Source organism: Embiotoca jacksoni, unplaced genomic scaffold, assembly GCF_022577435.1.
Source record: "Embiotoca jacksoni isolate LCO1_2020_lvr unplaced genomic scaffold, fEmbJac1.0.p SCAF_25, whole genome shotgun sequence".
NCBI lineage: Eukaryota > Metazoa > Chordata > Actinopteri > Embiotocidae > Embiotoca > Embiotoca jacksoni.
The window spans coordinates 1427879-1452660 of NW_027185376.1; the positions used below are offsets into that span (position 1 = coordinate 1427879).

General features: G+C 42.7%; 1 protein-coding gene across 5 annotated transcripts in view; it reads right to left on the reverse strand.

The window, feature by feature from the left end:
- dlgap1b (discs, large (Drosophila) homolog-associated protein 1b) overlaps positions 1-24782 on the reverse strand; it is an 89908-nt gene that overhangs the window by 12787 nt on the left and 52339 nt on the right. For 4 of the 5 annotated variants that reach the window (XM_069159511.1, XM_069159513.1, XM_069159509.1 and 1 more), the window contains exons 5-6: positions 23419-23596; positions 20623-20878 (exon numbers count right to left, since the gene is read on the reverse strand). In XM_069159511.1, the coding sequence (XP_069015612.1) occupies positions 20623-20878; positions 23419-23596 (434 nt within the window). The remainder of the gene's footprint in view (positions 1-20622; positions 20879-23418; positions 23597-24782) is intronic. The other variant, XM_069159512.1, reaches the window with a different exon arrangement.

Consider the following 24782-nt stretch of genomic DNA (forward strand, 5'->3'; position numbering starts at 1 on the left):
TGAGAGCCGGGCACACAGGAGAATGACAGGGGTTTCGAATGCCAAGACAAGTTAAGTAAACACGCTCGGGAGTCGGGACATGCCCACGCACACATGCATGCGCACACAGGCCTGCACACAAATAACATTGACACAGCCCAGCTTAATGTTTCAAGCTCTCCACATCAAGGGAGACCACAGACTTCCTGCCAGCGATATGCTCTCTATCCATCAGGAGCTGTTGTCAACAATGAACCAGCCCGTGCCAGTGAGGTTTTTTTTTTTTTTTTGCAAGAGTGTGAGAAGATGTGTCATCAAACCTTTAGTAAAATGACCTGGATGTGAGTTTAAAGTCACAAAAACTTCTAGTAAAATGAAATAAGTGAATCCTCTCATTCTTGCCTGTCTGACAATAGTGAGGAGAAAACATCTGAAAGAAACAACTGTCCTGATAAGACAGAGGCCAAGTTTCCAGTTTCCACAGTAATGATAAGAAAATAGCTTGATCCTTTAGCAGCCATGAAAGCATTAGACAGCTACAATGCCCTAGACCTCCCACACACAGAGACAGTCAAGGACAGAGGGAAGTCCATCAAACCCTTAAGAAGAAATGTGGAAAACACTCCTCACCAACCACACATAAACACTGAGAAGCACACAGAAACATTTTTTTTTTGTCACTGAATAATATCAGGTTAATGCAGCTTTGATCACAGACAGAGAAAGACATGGTTCATACTCTCTTGTGTGCACAAAAAAAAAAAAAAAAAGAGAAACAACTTCCTCACTTAATGAAAATGGGGCTGTGGAATTTCATCTCTTTTCCCTTACATAGGTGCAGCCTGCTGCGAGCATTGTCATCCTAAAGAAGAGAGGAGTTTGTGAATGACAAAACTCCAGTGGCTCTCGGCCAAATCCCCCTTTTGACAAATGCTTCAAAAGTCCCATGCCGACAAGTTGGTGTGAATAGCAGTTCTTCTTGGCAGGGCACTCTCGCCACCCCTGGGCTCGACAATATCAAAGAAAGCCTTCTTCCCTCCCCTGAGACAAAGCAGAGTCTCCATTCATTTCTCCAGCCTTCAGAACAAAAACAGACTTGCTCGCCACCTCTTTTTTCTTTTTGACTCTGCTGTCCCATTACTGTGTCTGCATAGGTGTATGCCGTTTCCTTTAGTTAATCACTGTGTTCATATTATGGGACAGATTGAAGGCAGGCAGCTGCCTTGTAATCTCCAATCTGTATATCTGTCTGATAGGCCACTTCAAAGGGAAGACGGTTTGGTTTAGGAGGCCGGCTAACACTAACGGGCTCCCCCGTGCGGGGGGCCTGGGCAAATCCACCACCATGCAAAGAAATACAAAGGCCAGGACAGGGGGGCGGTCGGTATGGGGGAACATTGACAGCTGGGCCCAGCTGCACTGTGTTGGGGATGAGGGTCTGCCAGAGGGGAGAGGGCAGAGAATAGCTAACAGAGAGGAAGAGCTGAACAAGACTGAGGAAGAGGAGGAGGAGGAGGGACAGGGGGGGTGAATCAGAGAGTTACTGGCTGGCTCCCGTCTGCTCCCTCTGTCCATTTGTCTGCCTCTCTCCTTCTCCTGCTCTCTCCCCATCATGCACGTACACACACACACCACACACACACACACACACACACACACACACACACACATGCACAGAGAACCAGCTGGAGTCCTTTGTGATAGCGTCGCCATGGTGATACACAGCAACATGAAGTTTGCCGGGAGGCCTGGCGTTTTACCAGCAGCCAGTAGAGGGGAGCTTCTGTTGGCCATTTGTTTACCTTGACAGGGCACACTACACTGCAGCTGCACTCACATTCACCTAAAGAGCAGCCAACAAGAAAACACAGCAGGAATAATGGGTCACAGCGAGAATAGCTTAAAAATCAAATAAACACTCAAATATAATATCAGCATAGAGAGGGCCACTCCGCTCTAAATGAATATCCAATCCTGTTTCAGGCCCTGAAGCGATGGCTTTGTGCAGCTGAATGCTGAACTCTCCTAACCAGTTTCTCTTGGATCCTTGTCAGAAGGGCTTGTCACTGTTTCTGGGACAGTGTCATTGGATGACAATGACCTGAAAGGTTCATACCTGTGTGCAGCTACACGGCTGCTGTGAACAACAATGCGGCACGATAAATTCTAATTTACTCAACTCAACATGTCTCTGGTAGGCTACTCTAAGTTACTGTGAAAACTAAAAAACAATGAAAAAAAATGCATCACTGTTAATCAGCTAACACTGCAGACACAACAAACCCTGCACACAACATACAATGTTTAATGGCCTTTGAAAACCCTCTGACAGCCCTCTGAGTCACTTGAAAGTCACTCTGAGACCTTCATGTCAGTCTCCCACTCTCAGTCACCAGAGGTCAGAGGTCACCAGAGAGGGTTTCTGCTCTCCAGATGCCTGAACTCTCAGACACAATAGCTCACTGTGTGCCTGTGTGTGTGTGTGTGTGTGTGTGTGTGTGTGTGTGTGTGTGTGTGTGTGTGTGTGTGTGTGTGTGTGTGTGTGTGAGTAGGAGTAGGAGTGGAAGGTGGTGGTCTGTGAGGGCCTTTTAAAGGAGTATATTTAGCATGTGTGAGTGCTGGAAACATCCTGTAATACCTCCTGTTTTTACATTTTGTTTGACACAAGTATGCAAACCAGCAGGAAGCATTTGTTAAATATACTTTTAGTATCCTCAGACCAACAGTGCTTTTAACAGAGCCGTTTCGTTTGCTCCATGTGCCCTTCCTGACTGTCAACAGTAGGTAACTGCTCTGGCAGGCTTGTGTCTCCTGAATCACTAGATAAGAGCGTGTTTACAACTGTCAGCCACTGCTGAATCTGGCAGGCAGCTGCTCTCTGTTAGGCAATAGATTCACTTCACTTAACCCACCTTCCTGTGCTCCAAGTTCAAATAGAGAGCCTGGTTACCTGCATTCCTGCTTTATGGCTTGATGCTCTCCTCGCCCTGTCAATCAGTCACAGGCAGGGACAGACATGCTGAGAGTTACAAATCAATGGGGTGGGGAAATAAAAATTGAGAGTTCATTTTCAAAACAGTCTGTTCGTGATCACATTTGGACCTGCCTGCGGGGAGAAGTTACATCAGTCTTAAAATATGCAGCTGATTGTTTTATATTCATACATTATCTCAAAATAACTAACATTTTACTCTAACAACAGTGTAATTGTCAGAGTCAGCACTAAATACCACCTAGATGACATTTGTTGCACTGTCAGGTACAATCATCCCAGATTTGCTATAAATATGCAATCTCAAAGTTGCTCCCTGTACAGTACTGAAGCATGTGGGCTAATCTCCTGAAGACCTCTCTTACATGGAGACAGTTTCTCATTAGAAGTGCTCTGTGACAGCTCCAGGCTGCTTCCATTGTTCTGCACTCCTCCTTGGCAAGGGCCTTTCCCTGACTAGTCCACAACCAGGAGGAGACATATCAGTCTTTTGTCTCTGTCCAAAAGACCCGCCTGCAGGGGGGTGAAAGAGAGAGCACAGTCACAGACTTCTCCCCTTATGTTGTAAGGGGAGAAGTGGAGGAGTGGAGGAGAGATAAAAGGAGGACAAACTGAAGGAAAAGCAGGAGGGGGAAAAGAGGACAGGACTGAGAGTAAGTTGTCCATGCCGTTTTCCTTCAGTTCTTGTACATTCCAGCTGCTTTGTGGGGCATAAACCTGAGCATTAGCCCTAACACTAAAGCTAACACGCCCACACATCTCACGCATGCTTTCATGCTTTCACTGCACTCATTTCACACAGTCAGCTCACTGACTGACTAACTGAAACTTTTAAGAGCCCAGTGGCTCACTGTGCGGAGTGACACATCAGATGTGCCGGCAATGACAGCATGAACAACTGGAAGAAGTCTGGCATACCTAAAAACAAAATCATGTAGTGGGGGCGGGGGGGAAATCAGTCAGTCATTGGATGAAACTTGGTTTGTGGTTGAGCGGAGACTACATAAGTCTCAGAACATGTAGCGTGTTAAGATTCAAGTAAAGAGGTCAGCGTCTTAATGCTGGCATTTTGTGTTGCTAAGTGGATAACACAGGCCACTTAGCCCAGTGTCCGAGAAACTAAAAATACCCACAACAACAGAGCAATGTTGCCACCACACTGTCTCCAAGTGCTAAACACAAGCTCTCTGATAAAACACGACTGTCCACTGGAACAGCAAAAGTACAGGAAAACATACCCAACAACCTGGGGAAGACTGGACACTGGGGCAAAACGAGAGAGAGAGAGAGAGAGAGAGAGAGAGAGAGAGAGAGACACACACACACACACACACACACACACACACACACACACACACACACAGGAATCAGCCTTGAAGGCTGAAACACAATGCCGATGTCATGTCATTACATGAAGGATCACTGCTGGCTGCAGCTGCTATTTACATATAAATGCAGCAGAATGTGGTCAAAAGTTCACTTCTCCTTTCCGCTCACAAAAAAGTTTGCAAGCTACAAGCTCTCTAGGGTTTAACTCCCAAAAGGCAAAAAAAAAAAAATGTCATAACTTGATTCATAAAATGACTGGGCACAAAATGTAACAGGAAAGCTGGCCCGGCACTATTTCTACAAGCTTTTGAGTTTACTCTTCCAGGAATGCCGTGAAACATCAGAGTTGGGTGTTGTTTCACAGTCCTGGCCATTTTTTTTTTTTCCTCGCATTCCTTTCCCCTTTTCCCCCTGTTTGACTTTCTTTGTCCTGACCACTTGCACATGGAAGGGGAAAGGAGACACTGGAGGCTTAATCCACAGCCAGAGGCACACTAAAGCCATCTGGGCCCAAAACCCAGCGTCAGGCCTTCTGTGTGTCTCCTATAGGAGAGGAGGAAAGAGGCAGGCGGGGGAGGAGGAAGAAAGGCGAGAGGGAGACGGAAAGTTAAGAGAGAGGAATAGGAACATGAGAGAGAAAAGAGGGGGAGACAAGAAAGGCAGGAGGTACAAGAGAGGCTAAAGGGGGGGATTTGGAACAAGAACCAGGCTACACTGGCTATACTGTCTTTTGTGGTTTCCAGTCCTGACCCTCTGACCCTATACATCCTGTTGAAAGGGTGGAGGGGGGCGGAGGGAAAGATGAGATGGCAGCTATAGGCACTGGCCTGGTATGCATGTTTCCAAAGGGACATGCAATGCAAAAAGCAAAAAGCAATATAAATGTGTGAGGATGCAGCAGATGCTGTGACTGTCTCTCAGGTGTGACCTTTCACACCTCTCTTCCCTTCCTGTGTGTTTACATCCACTACCTGCAGAATCTTGTGTGGTGGGGGGAGGAACAATGGTCTCTCAAACATTCCCACTCTCCTGCCGAGAGCCCTCATTTGTCTCTTGCATTCCTTTCCCCATTCATGTCTTTCTTTCTTTCTCTCCTCCTGGATAGAAAAAAAAAAAAAAAAAAAACCTCCAGCTACTCTTTACACGGGGGAAGGGTCTGAGGGTGAGTCTTAAAATTCTCTGAGTGGAATCAGTCCCCCTTGAACACAACCTCTCCCCTCCTCCTCTTTCCTCTCTGTTTTACTTGGTTAGTGAAGCAGCAAAGCTTTGAGAAAGGGAGGAGAAAGAGGAGATGCATTCTTTCTCCCCCTCTCGCTGTCTCTCAGTATGTACCAGGGGTGAGTTGTGGCTTATTTTTAATGACTGGTTAAAAAAAAAAAAAGGGAGGGCTGGGTCTCTTCCCCGCCGGCCCGCTTGCACACAGGCTCAGTCACACACACACACACACACACACACACACACACACACACACACACACACACACACACACACACACACACACACACACATATATTGCTGTAGCTGAGTCTGGGACTTTCACAGAGAAGTCTTTAATTTGCACTGGGGCCTGGCCTCCCACACTGCACAGCCCAAACCACCCACTTACAGCCATGCACCATTCCTCAGAGTTACTCCAACATAGTCTCTCTTCTCTCTAGAGGAGTCAGAGCAACATGAACTCTCAACCACAAAATCTAGCTGTCAAGTAGAGTCTCAAAACTTTCAATATTCTGTCAAGACAACAGAGCAAAATATATATATGTTTTGTCACCTTCAAAAAAAACAACTCCATCTCCTTTGGAGGAGATTTAACTGTATATCCCACTCTCTGTTATGTTTTTCAACCCCCGGGGCTTTACATTCACAGGCATTGCCCTGCCCATCTTTAGCATGCGGGAGCCATGAGGATCATCCACAGTCAACACTGAGGAAATCCTTTCAGGGCTTTGCTTTTCCTTTGCTCTGTCTGATGCCAAAACATGGACAAGAAGAGCAAAACTGGGAGGAGTGGGACAAGCCCTACCTGACAGAGTAGCCCCTGTCCACCTGATCCGACAGAGCAAATGGCCAAACGTTTACTTTTTGATATTTGGGGATGTAATCCTAAAAAAAACACCTACAGATTGATGTATTTTAACAGGAAACTGCCGCCTGTGTTTCTTTCTGCAGAAGGGAGACAGCAGGGGTGCACTGCCGCAGCCATTCTTTGTGTTTGCTGTAGCCTCTGTCAGCTCCTCCCTGAGCCCCTCTCTCACCCTCCTCCCCCCACCCCTCAAACTGAGAACAGAAGGAGAAGAATGAATGACATTCTCCTGCTTGTGTTTCCTGTGTCAAAAGATATCCAAACACCACTCTTCCTCCCTAAAAGGCTGTAATCAAAGCATTCCAGGGCCTAACAAGCTGGGACCAATTAAGTCGTAAGTAAACATAAACACCTAGCAGCCACAAAAAAAGAGAAGAAAAAGCCTTAAGTCCTGCATATTTATCCTATTGACTTATATTCTGCTTGAGAGCGTGTACAGGCAGGATATCACTGGTGATTCAGGTCATGGCAACACAATAATTACACATGATTGATACCACGTCGCAGCGACTTCTGCACAAGTATTCAGCAAGTGCCTACGAGTGTAGCTCATTTGCATTGGTAACTTTAGATCACATTGCATCAAAGCATCATATTATGCATTATTTGGGCCAAACAGGCTACAAGTTGGACCAGGTTTCACCAATTTAACTGGCAACACGCTTCAAAGCAGGCGAGGCTACGATGACATCTAGTGAGGGATTTCATATTGCAAGTCACAATTTTGTCCTTTTTTTTTTTTTTTACAGCAGGATTACAAGAAAATGATTGACTTGAATTTTAATTTCAACATCAGACAGATTAGATGTGCATTCAGGAGAATAGGAGCTCATCATTGACAAGTCAAACCGCAACTGTAAAAGCTTGAGATGATGCACAGATGTCAAACTTTTGAACTAAATTGAATTCCTCTGGATCTGTTTATCTGGTGACTAACGCTCTTAAACTGACGCTGAGCTGCATAAAAGTGATGCTGAGTGTTTTCCCCTTGTGTCAATGAAAAGAGCGACAGCGCAAGTTCCCACTGGCTTGCATTCTCAGACAGTCGTGACAGGATGAAGTAATTACTGAGTGGCTGACACACCAGCATGGCTAGGATTTATCTCCTCCAGGAAGAGAGATAGCCAAATCACAGTTTACCCACATCGAGCTCCCAGTTCGGGCTTGATCCCGCAGCTGCAAACGGAGAAGCCACACACAAACACTTTGACATCGTCACATGCACGCCCTCATGCTCAAAAGCCCCTCCGACGTACAGCTGCCAGCCACGAATGTCTTGCTCCTTTTTTTTTATTCCACACGTACAGTATGCTATGCATGAGCGAGTGTGTCACCACATGCCTTAACCCAGCCCTTGTTTCCTGTGAAACACACCTACTCGCACCATCAAAGCCTGTGGAATGACAGCATTATGCAGGTGTGTGTGTGTGTGTGTGTGTGTGTGTGTGAGAGAAGGAGAGGGAATCGGAGAGACAGTTGACACCGGAGTGGTGTTTAATTTACATCCCTCTTTGAATAATAATTCCACCTTAGAGGATGGCAGCTTTGATCCACTGACACACAGGTGTAGTTCACATGCAGAGGCATACGCTGCTAAGACGGGGCTTTATCTGTCCCTGTAATTAACGTCGGAGCAGGAAATAGATACTACTACAAGTGTGTTTCTGCATGCGTGTGTGTATGAGTGTTTGTGTAACCGAGGAACAGACATGGCAGACGGGATTGACGGAGCTCAAAGGTGCATTCCTGCACAACCTCCTCACCGAGCATGGTTTGATCTGCATGTCTCAGAGGCACATATACACCAGGTAAAGCCTGAATGTCAGTCATGACTCAGGGGTACAGTAGCTCACACACTGATCACTCATTTCCTCTATCTGTGTCTGTTACACACACAAACACACTGGCAGTGATAAGACAGAGACTGGGTTTAAAATAATATCTGACCTACATCACGGGATAGAACTTATGAGTTGCCTCATAAACAAGGAACCTACTGCTGTGGTGAAACACCAGAAGATAATCAGGGTTTATTCTATAAATAGGAATGCAGCTCCCTCTAGTGGTGACAAACTTGGACTAAAAAAGGAAATTATTCAATAGAACACAACTATAGTATTCAATAGCAACACAACAGCATCCGTTTTTACTATGAGATGTGGATTAATAATGTTACATCTTAAAAACCTGCTAGAAATGTTCTAATGTACGCTTTACTTGTTCTCTTCATATTTAGATTGCAAATATGAAGTAAAAGTCTTCATAAGATCAGCTGGTCAGTCTAATTCTTGGACAATCTACATTTCTATTTGGTTTACGAATGTGGTCATATTTAGTCATGTCCACAAGCAATTCAATAGTTACGTAAAATCTCACTAAATTAAATTATTTTCATGTGTGCGTAAAATAAGTTCAAGAAGAAAAAGGTATTTTTAATTTATGTTTAACTAATGTATCACAACTGTAAATGTTGAAATAGAATGGCGGAAGAAAATCAGAAGGTTAATAATTAAATAATATTTTTTTTTGCTTCAAAATGTTCAAGGTAAAAACAGACAATGCACATTCAGACACAAGAAACAATGTGTTGCTGAGAAGTTGGTAAGTATAAGCACAGAGTCCTCTGTGGTGCTCCATGGAGCTTCATAGCTTAATGCTTAGCCATTTTAATTAATGACCATATTCCTTCACCTGACCTCTTTATCTTTGTTCTTGAGTCTCTGTTTGGCTTTTCACATGGATTACTAGAACTCTGGAATTAACTTTGGCCGCAGCACAGAGGATTAGGAGGCTGATGAAAGAGGAAAGTTGAAAGTGAGTTAAGAAGAACTCAGTAGAGAACAACTAAATATGCCGGCAAATTCAGGGATTTCACATCCAAAGACAGTTTGGTTTGTTTAGATTTTAACTAGACAAACAGAACAAAATGCCGAAGAAGTGGGACTCAGTATATTTTGAGTCGGACTGATTACATTTCTATTTTTAGTTTTCCTTTAGTTAATATTCAGAAAACGAGCAGACAGAAGGTCCTCCTGCTCTTCCTCTTCCTCATCATTTTTACACTGTTTTGTTTGCAGTACTCTAATCCACAGAGACTGTGTTTATGAGTTGCCTGTCATCGCATCTCAAACCAAAGTTAAATATGGACTCCTCACAGCTTCACTAAATCACTGGAGCATAAGTGTCTGCGTTGCCCGCGGCTACGGCTTTAACATGATGGTTGCTGCATAAAAAAAAAAAAAAAACAGCGAAAGACCGAGAGGGGCAGCTGAGGCCTTCGCACCTTTTAAAAGTGACTGTTGCTGGGAAAATATGACTGGATAATTGACAGTAAAGCACATGACTGAGAGAGAGAGAGGGAGGAGGGGGGGGGGGGGCTTGGGAATGTGCACTGGCAGTAACTGTGGCGCTCCAGTAAAAACTCACTGAAGTGAGCTGAGAAAAAACAGACAAGTTACAGATAGAGAAAAAGGATTGAAAGATATGACTGACCCTGTTAGTCACACAGTGGTACAACAAACCTGGGGCGACTATCCACTGCACTAACATACAGCTTAAAGCATCCATCTGAGTAGTGTTATATTCATAGCCTGTACTGTATTCAACAGAGTATACATTGAAAGAGTCTCAGCAACAGAACAATTCAATTAGCTGCTTGGAGGCGAGAAAATGTTCAAGAGGCTGTGTTGTTTGTTCAGTTTAAAATTCATCTCTCTGTGACCCTGAACAGTGTTATACTGTATCACAAATGGGTGAGTCACTATATTTTGATGGAAATAGCAACAAACAGTCTTGCAGTATTTTCTTTCTGCACTCACATTGTCATATACTGTATAAAGTAATATGTGATATAGTTATAATAACGTATTCAACATGTACATTTAAGATACTTCAGATTAATGCATTCATTGCTAATAATAATAGATTAAAATACCTTATTTTGGGCTCAAAGGAATAAAATTACTTCCAGGAGCCCTGTCACCACTGTGCCGTTGCTAGGCAACCAGCAGAGACCTCAGAAAATACTATACCCCGAAGAAATATTTCAGCATATAACATCCGGGTGCCACAACTTGTTGTTTTTACACTTTGTTTTTTGTACGTAATGTCTTACTTAGCGAGCTTTAGAGGAGCTGGAAGGAGGATAAATACATCTTCCTTTTTGTACTGAATCACTATTCTCTAACTGTCAAACAATGGCTGTGCTCTTTGAAATGACCTCACCTAGTGGGGACAGTCATCACTGAAAACCACTTACTGCACAATCCGTTTAAATGCCATTACATGCCAACAGCTGGCATTTCAAAAAATATGGTTATGTAACTATTCCCTCAAGAAAAGGTTTTTACAGATGGATTTTGAGCTACTGCTGATGAGTTGGAACAATTTGAGAAAGAAACTGAGGGAAAGTAATGATCCCGCAGGGTGAAATAGGCTCAGCAAAGGAAAATGATGGGATTCCAGTGGAAACAAATAACCGTAGAGTATGAGCATGAAAACAAAATATGAAGTAAAACCATAAAATACAAAAACAGTAAAGCAGAGAAGTTGACAAAATAGCAGTTTTACCACATTGTAAAGACGTTGTTGATTTAAACTGTGCATAGTTACAGATTCACTACCAAATACAAGCCATTATCAGGAGGGGAACTCCTGCATTAGTCCACTCTTCTATGATATGCAAAACTGCAACTGCAACCACTGTGGATATATTTACAATCAGAGTGATATTACAGTTGCACCAGCTCCAGTTCTCTCCCATGAAACCACAGTCCCCGAGTTGTGCACAGTTGTGTACGGGCCAAAGGGCATACCAGGACAAATACTGGTGGGCGGCCACGTCAGAAAAGTCCCAAAAGTTTTAACCCAGCCTGTCTGCCTCTTCACCTCCCAGCTGAGAAACCCAGGCCTGAATCTATCAAGTTTGAGCAAGTACATTTGTATCCCAGATGAATACTGATACATGTGAATGTGGACTACCTTACAATGTTAATGAAAGCAAAAAGTGATTTGTGGATCCACAAATCTGCTCCAAAATTTGTGGGTTCTGCCTTGGCCGATGTTTTTTGACAATATGGCTGACAAACAGACAAAAAGGACAAAAAAATAAATAAATAACACAACAGAAAAAGCCTCCTTGGTGGAGGTAGAATTAACAAACAATGATATAAACTCGCTCAATCTTTACCCATCAGTGTTTTTACTTATGACTTGATAATTAAGTGCCACTGCGAATAAGGCCACACTATATGAATGCGTCAACAGCTGAGTCTACATTAGCTCACATTCAAGGTGGCCTCTGTCATTTAACCTACATTATAGTAACAATAATCCCACATGACTATGGCCTAGTTGGATCACCGGGGCCATGTGTTTACTATACATGTGTGTGTCCAGGGCATGTAGTGCTCAGAGGGGTCTCTGAGCCACATCTAAAAATAGAAAGCAGAGAGATGGTAGGTGAGCAGGCAGGCAGCGTAGCCGGTGAGTGTGACCATGACTCACACAACCACAGATGGCTGGATGGAAACATGGGCCCACAGACCGCTCGTCTGTCGTGTTAGCGGCCCTTCATCTACCCGAGCAGGCCAGGACTAGTAAGTGCCACCAGTGGTCTTTCCCATGAGGCCTGTGGGCCTCAGTGTCTTTCACGTCAGCCCTTTGGATGCCCACTTTAACAAGCAATGAAGTCTGAGATGAACCCTCATGAACTCTAGAAGGGCCCTGGGTGGGACTTAAATAACTAGACCCAGCAGAGGCGCGTGTTGTGATGCTTTGCCAGGCGTTCCTCTGTGCAATGCAGGCCACACCTGTCACACCCCTCCTTCAAAGATATACCAAAATAAACCAGAAGCTGGAAGACGACCACTATTTCCCAGCCTCCATGAGTGGAGGCCAAAAGCAAATAACATGCAGCTAATGTCACAGAGTGGGATGCTCACATAATGTCCACTTTGGAGCAAAAAGTTGTTACTGAGGTCCTGATATTGCAGAAAGTGCATATCAAGAGCTTGTCACAGGCCATATATGACACGAAAAACTATATACAAATTCCAGTTTGGGGTTTTTATTAGATAAAAATGTAAAAAAAAAAATTGTAATCCACATGGCCTCAGTTAAAAGGCTATAATGTTTTTTTTTAAAATTTCATTTTAATGAGGTCATGTTATCAGCGTATTTAATGCCAACAAGAGAATAGACTATTTTCATGTGCAGCATGAATAAGCAGAAAGCATGGGATGGGCGCTGATAGCATCGGTGTCAAGAGTCAGAAGAAAAACAAAACTTCCGCTCCGTACCTTCACAGTAAACGTCCCTGACGCACTGTAGACTCCAAGGGTATTTCCTAATGTTCTTGGCGACGAGACTTTGCGAATGTAACTCGCGCTGTAGGAACCATTGTGAGCTTTTAATACCTTTATTCGACATAAAGAGAGAGTGCTCCAGTTTCAGAGCTTACCGGCCTCCCCCGAGTAAAAACGTGCTTTTATTTTGAAGGTCGCCAAACTTCCTGCCTCTGCCTCACTTGACGCAAGCTCGCCGCCGGTCACCACGGCTCACTCACAAACAACAGCCAAACACAACAGCTTCTTTTTACTCACAGAGGCGCATCCAGTAGTCACACATGCCGAGCAGCGCGCCGTACAGACACTGAAGGAACGTCATGAAAACCGAGAATCCGCGACACACAGCTGAGATGAGGAGCCCTTCTCTGCCTCTTTTCCTCTTTCACTCTGACGATATTGGATCCTATGTCAGGATGTGGACGCGCCTTGACCCCCTCCCTACCCGCCCCAGACACGCTTAATAACTCAGTCAGGATGGGACAGTCCCGTTTGCAGTCATCGTGAAAACTATACCTTAACGCCTCTATAACTCCCCCGTCTGACTTCTTAAATGTCTGTGCCACTTTGTATAGTGATACAGTTTATTGAATAGAGACAATAAGGGGCTTCGTATTAAAGTTGCTCCTATGCAGCGTAAATGGTAGATTATACTATAGTTAAAGTTTTTTGTTTTGTTTTGTTTTGTTTTGTTGTTGAGGCCACTACTTTTTGTTTTAAAATGTATTTGCATTTCAATTAATTTTATGTCTAAAAGTTATGTTTAACAACATTTTCCGTACTACCAGCTGAGTGATTACACTGTAGACTAAACAGTGGTGGAAAGTACCTGACATTTACTCAAGTACTGTACTTAAGTACACTTTTCTGGTAGACTACTTGTACTTTACTTGAGTATTTACACTTGATGCCAGACTTCCACTCCACTACATGTTAGAGGGAAATAGGCTTTACACCAAAACATTTAATTGACAGCTTTAGTTCCTTTTCAGATGAGGATTTGACACAGTGGAAAATATAACAAGCTTTTAAAATACAACACATTGTTAAAGATTAAACCACTTTCAAACCTTTTTGACTTCTCGATCTTACTGTTGTTAACTGTGATTTTTCCCTCTAAACTCTTTACATGCTTTGATTTCACTAAATGTTCTTATAGCTCACTAAAATTAAAGATAAAATGCAAAGTCCAAAAACTGAAAACTGATTTGTAAATTAAGAACTTTTTTGTTTTTTCTTCTTTCCTCTCCCAATAATCATCTGATGACCTAAAATATTTATCTGCATTCTCTGGATATAAAACTGGATATACAGTGGTTCAAACTTCCACCTGCAGCAGCTAGTAACATACTGCTTACACACTGATGCTTCACTATTAATAATCTAATGATCTCATACGTCATAAAATATCAGTCAGTGGGACCAAAACACTCCTCTGACTGTAATACTTATTTGTTGCTAATACTTATATCCTTTTAATTTGCATGCAGGACTTTTATTTAAAAATGGGTATTTTTACATTTCTTGTACTTTTACTTCAGCGAAGAATCAGAATACTTCCTCTTCCACCTGATATCAGATTTGTTTTTATAAATTCTATGTTGCAGTTGCATTTCTTTGCCTGATATAGTCAAATGTTGAAAATCACAAATCAAAAATGTCACCAAATTAAAAAGCCCAATGATATGCTGATATACTTGCATATACAGTTTGAGTGACTGTTCATTTTACCAAAACTCACAGGTAGAGAAATATTCAGCCAAACAGAGGATATGATTCACTTAGATAGTCTAATGACTGCCACCCTGTGGTTTAGTAAAGAGTGGTGCAGTTAATTTTACACAGCATGTTCAGCAGCAGTCTAGTGCAGGGATACCCCTTTTATGTCATGCAATATGTGTATCTAATAATATTTTTTACTCGTTTATTGCAGTGGGATTCATGGGGTTAAAGGTCACTGAGGACTCAGATTACATGAAACACTTTTCATAACTCCTGTCTGTATCTAATCCTTTTTTATATTGAAAGGAACTTGCAGAACCCACCACCTGTCAGAATACATGGTAACTATTCAGTAATAACTCGAATGAACTTCTTTCAAACAGGTCTGGGATTTTAGGCTTTACCTTTAGTCCCGACCCTGCTCTGAACTCATCACACTTTGTTAACGGACATAATAGGCAAGCAGATGGCCAAATCCACAGCAACTGACTGCAGCAGCGTGGAGCAAAGAAACAGTCCTCAGTGGTCACTGCTCTCAGGGCTGATCCCTCTGTCAAACCTAATGCTACCACAAGAACCTTTCACCTGGCTTCAACCCACCTTGAGAGGGGACCTTCACGAAACCTATAAGAAGCACACACAGAGCGCCCCGGAGCAGCATTTTCCTTGGCTTTTATAACACATGAGTCACCCTGACATATGACAAACAAATTTCAGCCTTGCTTTTGGATATTTGCGTGGGCTGGTGGAGGTGTGAGGGGAGAACTGGTCGGGCTTGATCTTGATTTGGCCAGACTTTGGCGGTTTGTATCCCCGCCACTTTTATATTTAGCACGCTGGGAAATCCAAAGATATTTATTCTCCCAGGCTCTCTCAGAACACAACTCCTGGAAAAGTGCCAGTGATGGCAGTGATTGTTGTTAATTGGGTCAAGCTGTCTGCTAGTTTTTCATCCACCCACTCACACAGCTACGCAGGAAGAAAGGGCAGAGGTGCAGTGCTGTGTCACACTGAGCCCCTGGGGGCAGTGTTGCACAGGCTTTATCTCAGTTAGTGCTCTATTGTTAGATAGCGTTATGAACACACAGGAGCACCATGTGATTTCAGGACAGTAAAGCATGACAATATTTTCAGTAACATCTCTCCCGTACGGTTACTGTTGCAAACTGAAATGATCATACTCTTGTTTTTTAACACGATGTATTGTATTGATTTGGTAATTCGGCAGGAAGAATTAAAAGCAAAAATGTTTCTTCTAATATCATAAACTCACTACTAACAGGGATCGTGGGAGCCTGAGTGGAGCATAGGTGTTACATTTGTAAACTTTTCTTTCATTTCCTCAGATTAGATTTTCTTATTAGCAGTCCTGTTCATTGAAAGTTTAATTGCAAATACTTAGTTTGTCATTTTTGGAAATATACTTCTTGCAAAGAGATGAAAGCCAGTGAACATATTTCCTCATATGTTAGACTTTTCCTTTAAGAAGTAGGATCTCTCAATAATTACACAGGTGTTTAGGTCTATTCTCCACGGATTAATGTCTTTTTCATGAGTTATTTCTAACCCTGTTCTGACTACAAAGACTGACTGAAGAGCGATTCCCGAAAAGAATATGTTAGATGTCTAAATTCATTACAAGAAGTTAACTATGGGCTTTTGGGTCTTTTTGAGCCTTCACTTACTCCTAACAAGTCTTTATTTGGCAAGTAGTGGTCTTAATAAACAGGATAATATCCCATTTGGAACAGATCTACCAAAACAATGACTTTCCTTTGATCCTCTGATCGCTTACATGCTAATTTACATGTTCAACTGTTGTTCTTTTGTATCACATTTCTACTGAAGCTCTATCTTTAAGAAAATGGGAAATCTAAACAACAGCAATGTGACATTATTTTGTTTTGATGGTCCAAAACTGCACTACAGCACAAGCAAAACATGTGGCCTAAGCTGCCCCAGAAAACTAAAGAGGTTGTATTGCAGTGTGAGTGTTTGACAAGACCATCAGCAATATGAATCAAAAGTGTGCCTCACTTACTTAAGGAATTCTCTATTCAGCACAATCCTTCTGTTCATGGCTGAAGAAAATTCACAGCCATTGAATTAAACATGGTCCTGTAACTTATTATAAAGAGCTCGAGGAGGAAAGTCACTTTTCAGCCAATTCCTCAGCACCTCTGAAAAATAGATGCTGGGGAAATAAGGCTGGATAATTGACAGCAGGTCAGCGAGCCAGGGAAAACAAGTGTGAGAGAAAGAAAAACTATGGCAAATTTACCAGACTTGAGATCTGTGTGTATACTGTTTCTAAGTGAAGGTCAATTCTTCTTCTTCTTGGTGAAACAACAGGTTGATTTACTTGCACCCCTAACTGCTGCTGTGAAAAGCCAGGAGATCTTGCAGAGGCCAATGAAAGAAGACAAAGCAGAGTAAGGAGGTGATGAATATGTTAACTGGAGACGACGTGGGGTTGGAGGAGCCAGGGCTTAGAGGCAGTAAAATCCTCACATTAACCGATTGCTATGGATTTTCCCAAGCTTTAGAGAGAGGATCTGCTCCAGATTTTGTTAAACCAATCCAAAGGAGCTGATGTCAAGGCCAACATGTCTGTCAGAGGCAATAGTAGCTTGACTGTGTGAGCGACTGTGAGGGTTAGTGCGTGTGTGTGTGTGTGTGTGTCTGTATGTGTGTCTGCATGTGCCAGTTTGAGTGGGCAGAAAGGCAGGCAATAGCAGCCACAGCCACTTGACGTTCAAAGAGAAGAGATCAAAGGACAGCCCTCTTACTTCGGTCTCCTTCCTCAGGATTAAAAAGATCATCAATAATAATGGGCTGGAGCAGCACAGTGGGCAAACTGGAGAGGAGCATGAACGGAAGCTGATAGGTCTCCCCTGCCCGTGTGTTGCATTTGTGTGTGTGTGTGTGTGTGTGTGTGTGTGTGTGTGTGTGTGTGTGTGTGTGTGTATGTGTGTGTGTGTGTGTCTATATATGTGTGTAAGTGTGTGTGATATTTTGGCGGTTTGCACCAGGGAAAAGTGGAAGCAGAAACCATAAGTGTGGGCTGTTTTTTCTGGAACTAGTGCTTGAACCAGGCTTCAGAAACGTCATGGAATATTAACAACAACAACAACGTCTTCACTTCTCACTTTGGGCTCCCAGACAATTTTCCGGTGAAATTTATGAACGTGTGTGTGTGTGTGTGCGTGTGTGTGCGTGTGCATGCGCGTGCGTGCGTGTACGTCTACATGTATGTTTCTCCAGTGGGGACCGACAGAAATAAACTAATCAGTAATAGCTGTGAATGTTCACTTGGCAGAACATCACTGTGACGTCAGTTACACGTTGTTTCTACTATATAAGAGAACATACAGAGAGAACATTTCAGATGTCCTTAATAAATATAAGATTATACTGTAAAATTCATACTTTTTATGACTGTCCACAAGAGCTACTTGTTTCCTGTGGGTATTGTGCATCTGCACTTAAAGTAAAACCCGTGTACAATGATATTACACCACATCTCCCTGAAGTGTAAATGTTACACTACATCTACGTCACGTTGAATGGGCGGAAAGGATGCAAGTTACTCCTACATTTATGACTTTAACTAAAAAAACTAAAGGTGACCGGACGTTTTCTGTTCGGGCCCCTCAGTTATGGAACGACCTGCCAGAGATCAGGCACGCTAACACACAGTCTTCTTTTAAGTCACTCTTAAAAACGCACTATTTTAGACTTGCCTTTTGTTGACTGCATTTTTATTGATTCACTGGCTGTTTTATTGTCCGTTTTATTTTTGTTGTATTTTATCATTATATTTTATACTGTTGCATATTGTGTTTTAAATGTATGTAAAGCGCTTTGTCACCTGTTTTTGAAAAGTGCTATAGAAATAAAGTTCTTCTTCTTATTATTACTATTATTATCATCATGCAAACAGTACACATAAATATACATAAAAATTTGCCTAATTTTGAAAACCTTACTATCACCCTCCCCGATCCCATCCAAACCCTCAGAAGTCTGATTTCAAGTTTTAAAGGGGTGATTAAGATTTGTGAGTGTCAATTAATCGGTTGAAGACAACCTGCAACCTCTCAATTTTTCACACTGCTTGAGCTAAAAATGGCAATTATGGTGAATTCTACATGTTATCATTGCAGACAAACAAGTGTTAAAAATGTGGAGAGTGAGACAGGAAAAACACTGAGACCTTTTCCTGTTCTACCTCTCCTCCTTTCCTCTTCAATCACAGCCTTCCCCAAGGAGGAGAAAAGGAGAGGTACCTAATTAATTACAGTGACTGACGACTCAGCGGTGAAGATCTAAGGAGGTGATGAATTGTGCAGTCGCACAACTATGACAGTAATCTGAGGCAATTCCCTACATTCAGTACCAACCACAGTGAACAGTTCTCCACACCGTCTCGTAATATATCACTCGAACTTAATGTCCCCGCCTCGTTTGTTCGAGCCTCATTTGCAGCTGATTTCAAGATACAATAAAGGCGGCAGCAAACTGAGGTCAAGGGGTCACAGGAAGCCAACACATACAACTAAGAAAGACAATCAGGGGATTAACTTCAACTGGAAGCAGTAACATGATTTTGGATCATCAGCGACCACAAAGCAGATTAATATCTCTTTTCTGAACTTTTACAGGATGTGTCCATCCTGATCTCACAAAATCAGGTGCCCATAATCTATGCTTATTCAGTTATGTGCTATCCAACAAAATACATGCACAGACATGCAGAGACAGACACCTTTGATTAGACACTTTTTTACCTGACACCATTTCTGTAAAGGTGTGACAGACCAAGAGAAATATCAGCAAGGTGCGAGAGAGACGGTAGACATGGTGAAAGAGCAAAAGAGACATCCTGCACCTTGCATCATGTACAGCAGCTGTCCTAGCTTGAAACCCAGATTTTAGTACCAACAACACGTTGCCCGATAGATGGTCTTCATTATCTCTTCCTTCCTCTGCAGAGAGATTTCTGAATTCCCCGTCCTCATCTTACTGGTATCCTTTTATAGATCAATAACTTCCCACCACACAGTAGAACAATCAACTGAATCCTCCATTGCTTCCTTTTTTTTAACCTTCATTAAACCAGGAAAAGTCTCGTTAAGATTAAAAATCTTTTTACCAAGTGCATCCTGGCCGAGCACAATTAACAGGGTCGCACTGTTACTGCGGACTGTCCATTGACTGGTAAAAATACTGTGGTGCAACTTCATTTTTTTTTTTTTTTTTTTTTTTTTTTTTCAATTTCAAGAGCTGAATAAGGAAATATGAAAAAGAAGCAACATGAGGCAAATTTGAACAAGCATTAAATAAATGTTTGCTAAGTCAGTGGTAAGCCTTTAAATTCATTGAACTAGATTTGCCATTCTTTCAATTTGTAGTAAATGTGTTTAAATAGCTGGCTGTAACCCTTGTCAGGCTTGGGGAAATGCTGTCTTTTAATTGGCATAATTAAATAAGAATGGAAGTGAAAGCCAGTATGCGTCAGGCGACGGTGACTCAACTTGCCGAGTGTAAGGGAGTGACGTTTGGATTTGCGGTGGGAAACAGAAGCAACCCAGTGCTGGATGCCAGCACCACTCAGCATCAATACTGCATGCAGTAATGCTGGAAAGCCAAGCGCTCCAGACCATGAGGCACACAAGAGGGCTAAAATAAGATCCAGCAGTCACTGAGCTTTACAGCTCAAATAAGCTTTTATGTGGGGAAAAACAGTTCTGGATTCATCTTATTGTATCTGCGGAGAAAACTGGGTCAGATGGATAATAATGTTGAGGGTTTGGGTCTGTGTTTGCAAAGCGAAACTAGTCAGAGGTCAACTCTTTTTTTTGTTCATGCAAAATACCAACGCAAGACTCGTTTTCAACAGAAGAGGATTAAAAAGGAGAGAATTTGATTTGATGGCCGTCAATCAAATGTCCAATCTTTGTGCAAAGATAAATCTCCCTTTGCAGTGCTATCTTTTTTATTGTTCTGTGTTGATACTACGCACACGCTGCATAGTTTAGAGCACACAGCACATGCATAAAACACACTTTCTATGCACACTTATCAATTTCTAATGGGCTATGGATTATGTATGTTCATGCACGGCCATGAGCACACGAGTCTGCATGTGTTAAGTGCATGTTCCCACCGACCTGTGCTGCTCTGGATGGTTCTCACAGTGGTGGAGGTGTGCGGGGGAGAGTTGGTCCTCCTCTTGACCACTGTCATGCCTCTCTCTTCCTCTTCCTGGGAGCAGCCCTTCTCTATGGCACGCACGTAGCTGTGGCTCCGCATGCGGAAGCAGCCAGGAATGGGCAGGTCCAGGGCATCCACTGCCTGTGACTCCATCTCGCTGAACACTGACTCGCACACCGCCTCGATCTGCCCGTTCACCTCCACCTCGCTCACCTGTGGAGGAAGAGGAGACACAAAGACATACGGCATGTGCACACCGACGCCCAGACGAAAAAACAAAAAACAAAACCAAGCACAGGAAAAAATTAATAAAAAATGAACGGATAAAAACGCATAGGCAAGACAAAAGCGAATGGATGCAAAAACAAACAAACAGGGAAACACCTCTTAGTGTTGCAGGATTCAGTGTTACTGACCCACGCAACTGATTAAAGCTACACTCGGCAGGAGTTTATGTACAAACTTAAAATCACAAATTGGTTGCTGCAATAGGAGACAGTTGCTGTGTTCCAAATGGCGTACCTGTGTACTAACACTCACCACTTTCAGTGCATAAGTGCATTCACAGTCAGGTAAAGAAACATGTAGTGCACTACAAGTACCAGAATGATGTACTCAAAACGGTCCAAAAAAGAAGTGTGAAACGTTGGACACTTTTCACCCTAAACGGTTGCCATCTTGGCTACATAGAGGAAGGTGGCGGAATCACTGAAGTAAAGAATCTTCAAATTAAGGTGTCTGAGGAAGCTGCAGTTGGTCCTGAACACCACACAAAAGTGCTTCTTTTGCACTTCTGCAGAAGACTGAAGCCCTCAGATTGTTTATTGGGTGTGTTAAACAGAGGGCACAAAAATCACATTAATTTCTGGGTGAATAAAATTTAACTTGCAGATATTTTGGCGGGTGAAGTATCGCCATGCTGAGGTCAATCCCGGTAAGCGCAGAACGGCAGTGTGCGATTTGAAACAGCTTTCGCAAGTAAGAGTGCTAACATTTAAGAGCACTATTTATTAGAGTACTAAGGGAACCATGTCCTTTGCAACAAAGCAAGTGTTTTCGTGTTCCCATAATTTTTGGTGGGCAGACTCACCATTTTTACCCCACAAATTCTGCTGTTTTACCATGGACACGTCTCAGCCCGAGGAGAAATAACAAATAAAAACTGTAAGAAACTTCTTCTTATATTTTTTTTCACTCAAATCCATTCAGAAAAAAGCAATCAAAATAAGAATTTGCAGTGGATTATGCTCTGAGATTAACGGTGCAATTTTGTGTTTCCATGTTCGCTTCAGAATATGTGAGTTCAAACTGGTCAGACTTTACCCACCTACTCCTCCACACCATCTTGTGAAGCTTTAAGCCATTCATAGGAATTTACATACACTTAAAAAAAGAAATACATCAGAGAATAATAAAAGAGCATCCAAGGAGTGCGGCGGGGGGACGAATTACTGCAGGATAAAACTTCAAAAGGCCATACGACAGAGTGGAATACTACAAGTGTTGTTATTAAAGGTGAGAAGAGGACGTGTGAGAGCTGGGACTACTGGGATTTAAGACGTGACTTGAGGACATCTAACTGCACCTACATCGTTAGTATGTGCAGTTTTGGTTTCAAAACAGGGTCAAACAAAACTTAGAAAAGTTGCCACAGACTAGTGACTTGGGTGTGTGTAACAGATTGGGGTATGTGAGGGTTAGATAAAATAAAGCTTCATCCCATTCCTTGAAGAGTTTTCAGGAGTGGAATGGGACTAAAGCTTTGGATTTGGGTGTTTGCCAGTAGGGAGAGTGTACAGTCAGACAAGTGTGAGTTTATACTGTAGAGCTTGGAGTCAGGAAGGTTTGTGGACCTCGATTCAATCCTCTGATGTTAAGCCTTTTCTGTGTCAGTTCACTCTCAATGAAAACGCAGTTCAAATATGTGAGTGAGTGAGATGGAGAACCTAAGCAGCACCTTTTTTAAGAATTCTTTTTGTAGATGCCAGGTCCAGTGTGACATCCTCCTCTGGGCCTGCTCCATGCCAGGACTTGAAGGGATATCTCAGGGGTCCATCATTCAGATGGTGAGGCAACGTGTTGCCCCTGGGCTTTGGAGGGTAGTACACATCTCCATTACCCCAGGCAAAAAGGTAGACTAAGCTCCAATGGCGCTCCAAATAGTGCAATCCAAAATAACATCCTATTTTGCAGCAGCTATGACAATAACAGACCTCCTCTGCACATGACTGTGTCTTGGCCAATTCTTATATTATGTTCAATAACGATCACATCAAGGCAAATGCCTATCATCACTTGGCGCCAATCCCAATTTCAATTATTCATAAAAATAATTTGGCTGCAAATGAATTCTTCTTTTTCATCTCTTATATGGCAGATGCCAAAGTGAAGAGAACGCTTTCAGGGTGTCATTTTGGTTCACAAAATTTGCTGAGGCAGAAGGAGCATTTGTGATAAAGCAGGGGACTGGGAGGGGGTTCTGCATGCCCGCCTGTTTAATTAGCCAATCTGAATAGAACTGAATATTCTGAGCTCCAGAAAACAGCATGCAGACGTATACACTAATTAGGAGATTGGGGGGTTTCATTCTGTTCATACTTCGGCGGATGGTGACCTGATTGTTAATTCAGGCCGTAGAACAGCTATGGATACGATTTCTTCCCACTGCACGACCTTATTGGACATAGCGGTGGAGGTACAGGGGGTGTAAGGGGCCGACGGCAGAGAGGCAAGGGCCCCAGGGTGCCACTAACCTGGCTGATGGTGCTCATAGCTCTCATGTAGCTCTCGTTTCGGGAGCGGAATTTAGGTGAGGCCAGCAGCCCTGCCGGGTCCAAGCTGTCCAGACTCCTATTGATGGAAACCTCACTCACCGCCCGCAGATAGCTGTGACTCCGGATCTGCAGCTTGGGTGAGTGTTCCGTGGAAATCCTGCCGCAAGACATGGAAAGAGAGATTTAAAAAAAGGGAGAATAAGTCAAAGCAGAAAAACAGAAGCTCAGTTAAATGGTGAAAAACAAAGCAAGATAGAGTCAGAAAAAGAGCAGGGGAAAGAGAAGGAGAGATAATGCAATGAAAAGAAAGCGAAAGAAGGTATTTGCAAAGTACTTGGCAGCGTGTATGAACCCAAAGATACGGATCAATCCACAATTGCTACAGGAGACACCCTTATATAATTAACAAGCGCAGTACTATTGAAAAACACTCAGGAACTTAGGTAGTCTGTCCTTGAAGCACCTTGTAAGTACTTTCAAAGACACTTAACAATGAGAACGCCTGCATATATATGTCAGGAGAGGGAAGTGTGTGTGTGCCTGTGAGGTATACTTATAACACAAACACACCAAAAAAGACCTAAAGACTGAAATAAAAATACACAGACATCACGTCTCCATGGAAGATGAATAGGTGTCTCATTAGTTATCACCTGCCTCCAATCCAGTTGCTCAGCATGCTTCACACCTATGTGCATGTGTGCGTTGGTGTACCGTATGTGTGAAAAAGTGTGTGTGTGTGTGTGTGTGTGTGTGTGTGTGTGTGTGTGTGTGTGTGTGTGTGTGTGTGTGTGTGTGTGTGTGTGTGTGTGTACGTGTTTGGGTAACGCAGCAACTAAACAATTCATTAATCAGAAGAACTAAAAAGCTGACTCGCTTTCCTCCTGATGAACAGCGTGACCTACTAAACCAACTTGGAAAGAACAAAGTGGGAGAAATGAATACAGAACAAATTACACAGATTATGTTCTTAAATCACCTGTAAGAAGTAAAAGTCCAATATCCAATGTTTCTCACACTCACATATGACTATACAAGAACATTTACACTTACTTACTTACTTACACACACACACACACACACACACACACACACACACACACACACACACACACACACACACACACACACACACACGCACACACACTGTACATGTACAATTCTTGTCTCTAGGTTATGGTTTGCTTTAATTATGCATTTCCTCCTCAAAATAGAGTGTAGTTACTACAGCAAAGCAAGCTACATTACTCATTCTTGAATGGAAGATTGGAAGGGAGAAGTGATGTAGAGGGGCACATAAACTGTTGGGATATGAATGAGTATGTTGAATTGACAGTTATTAA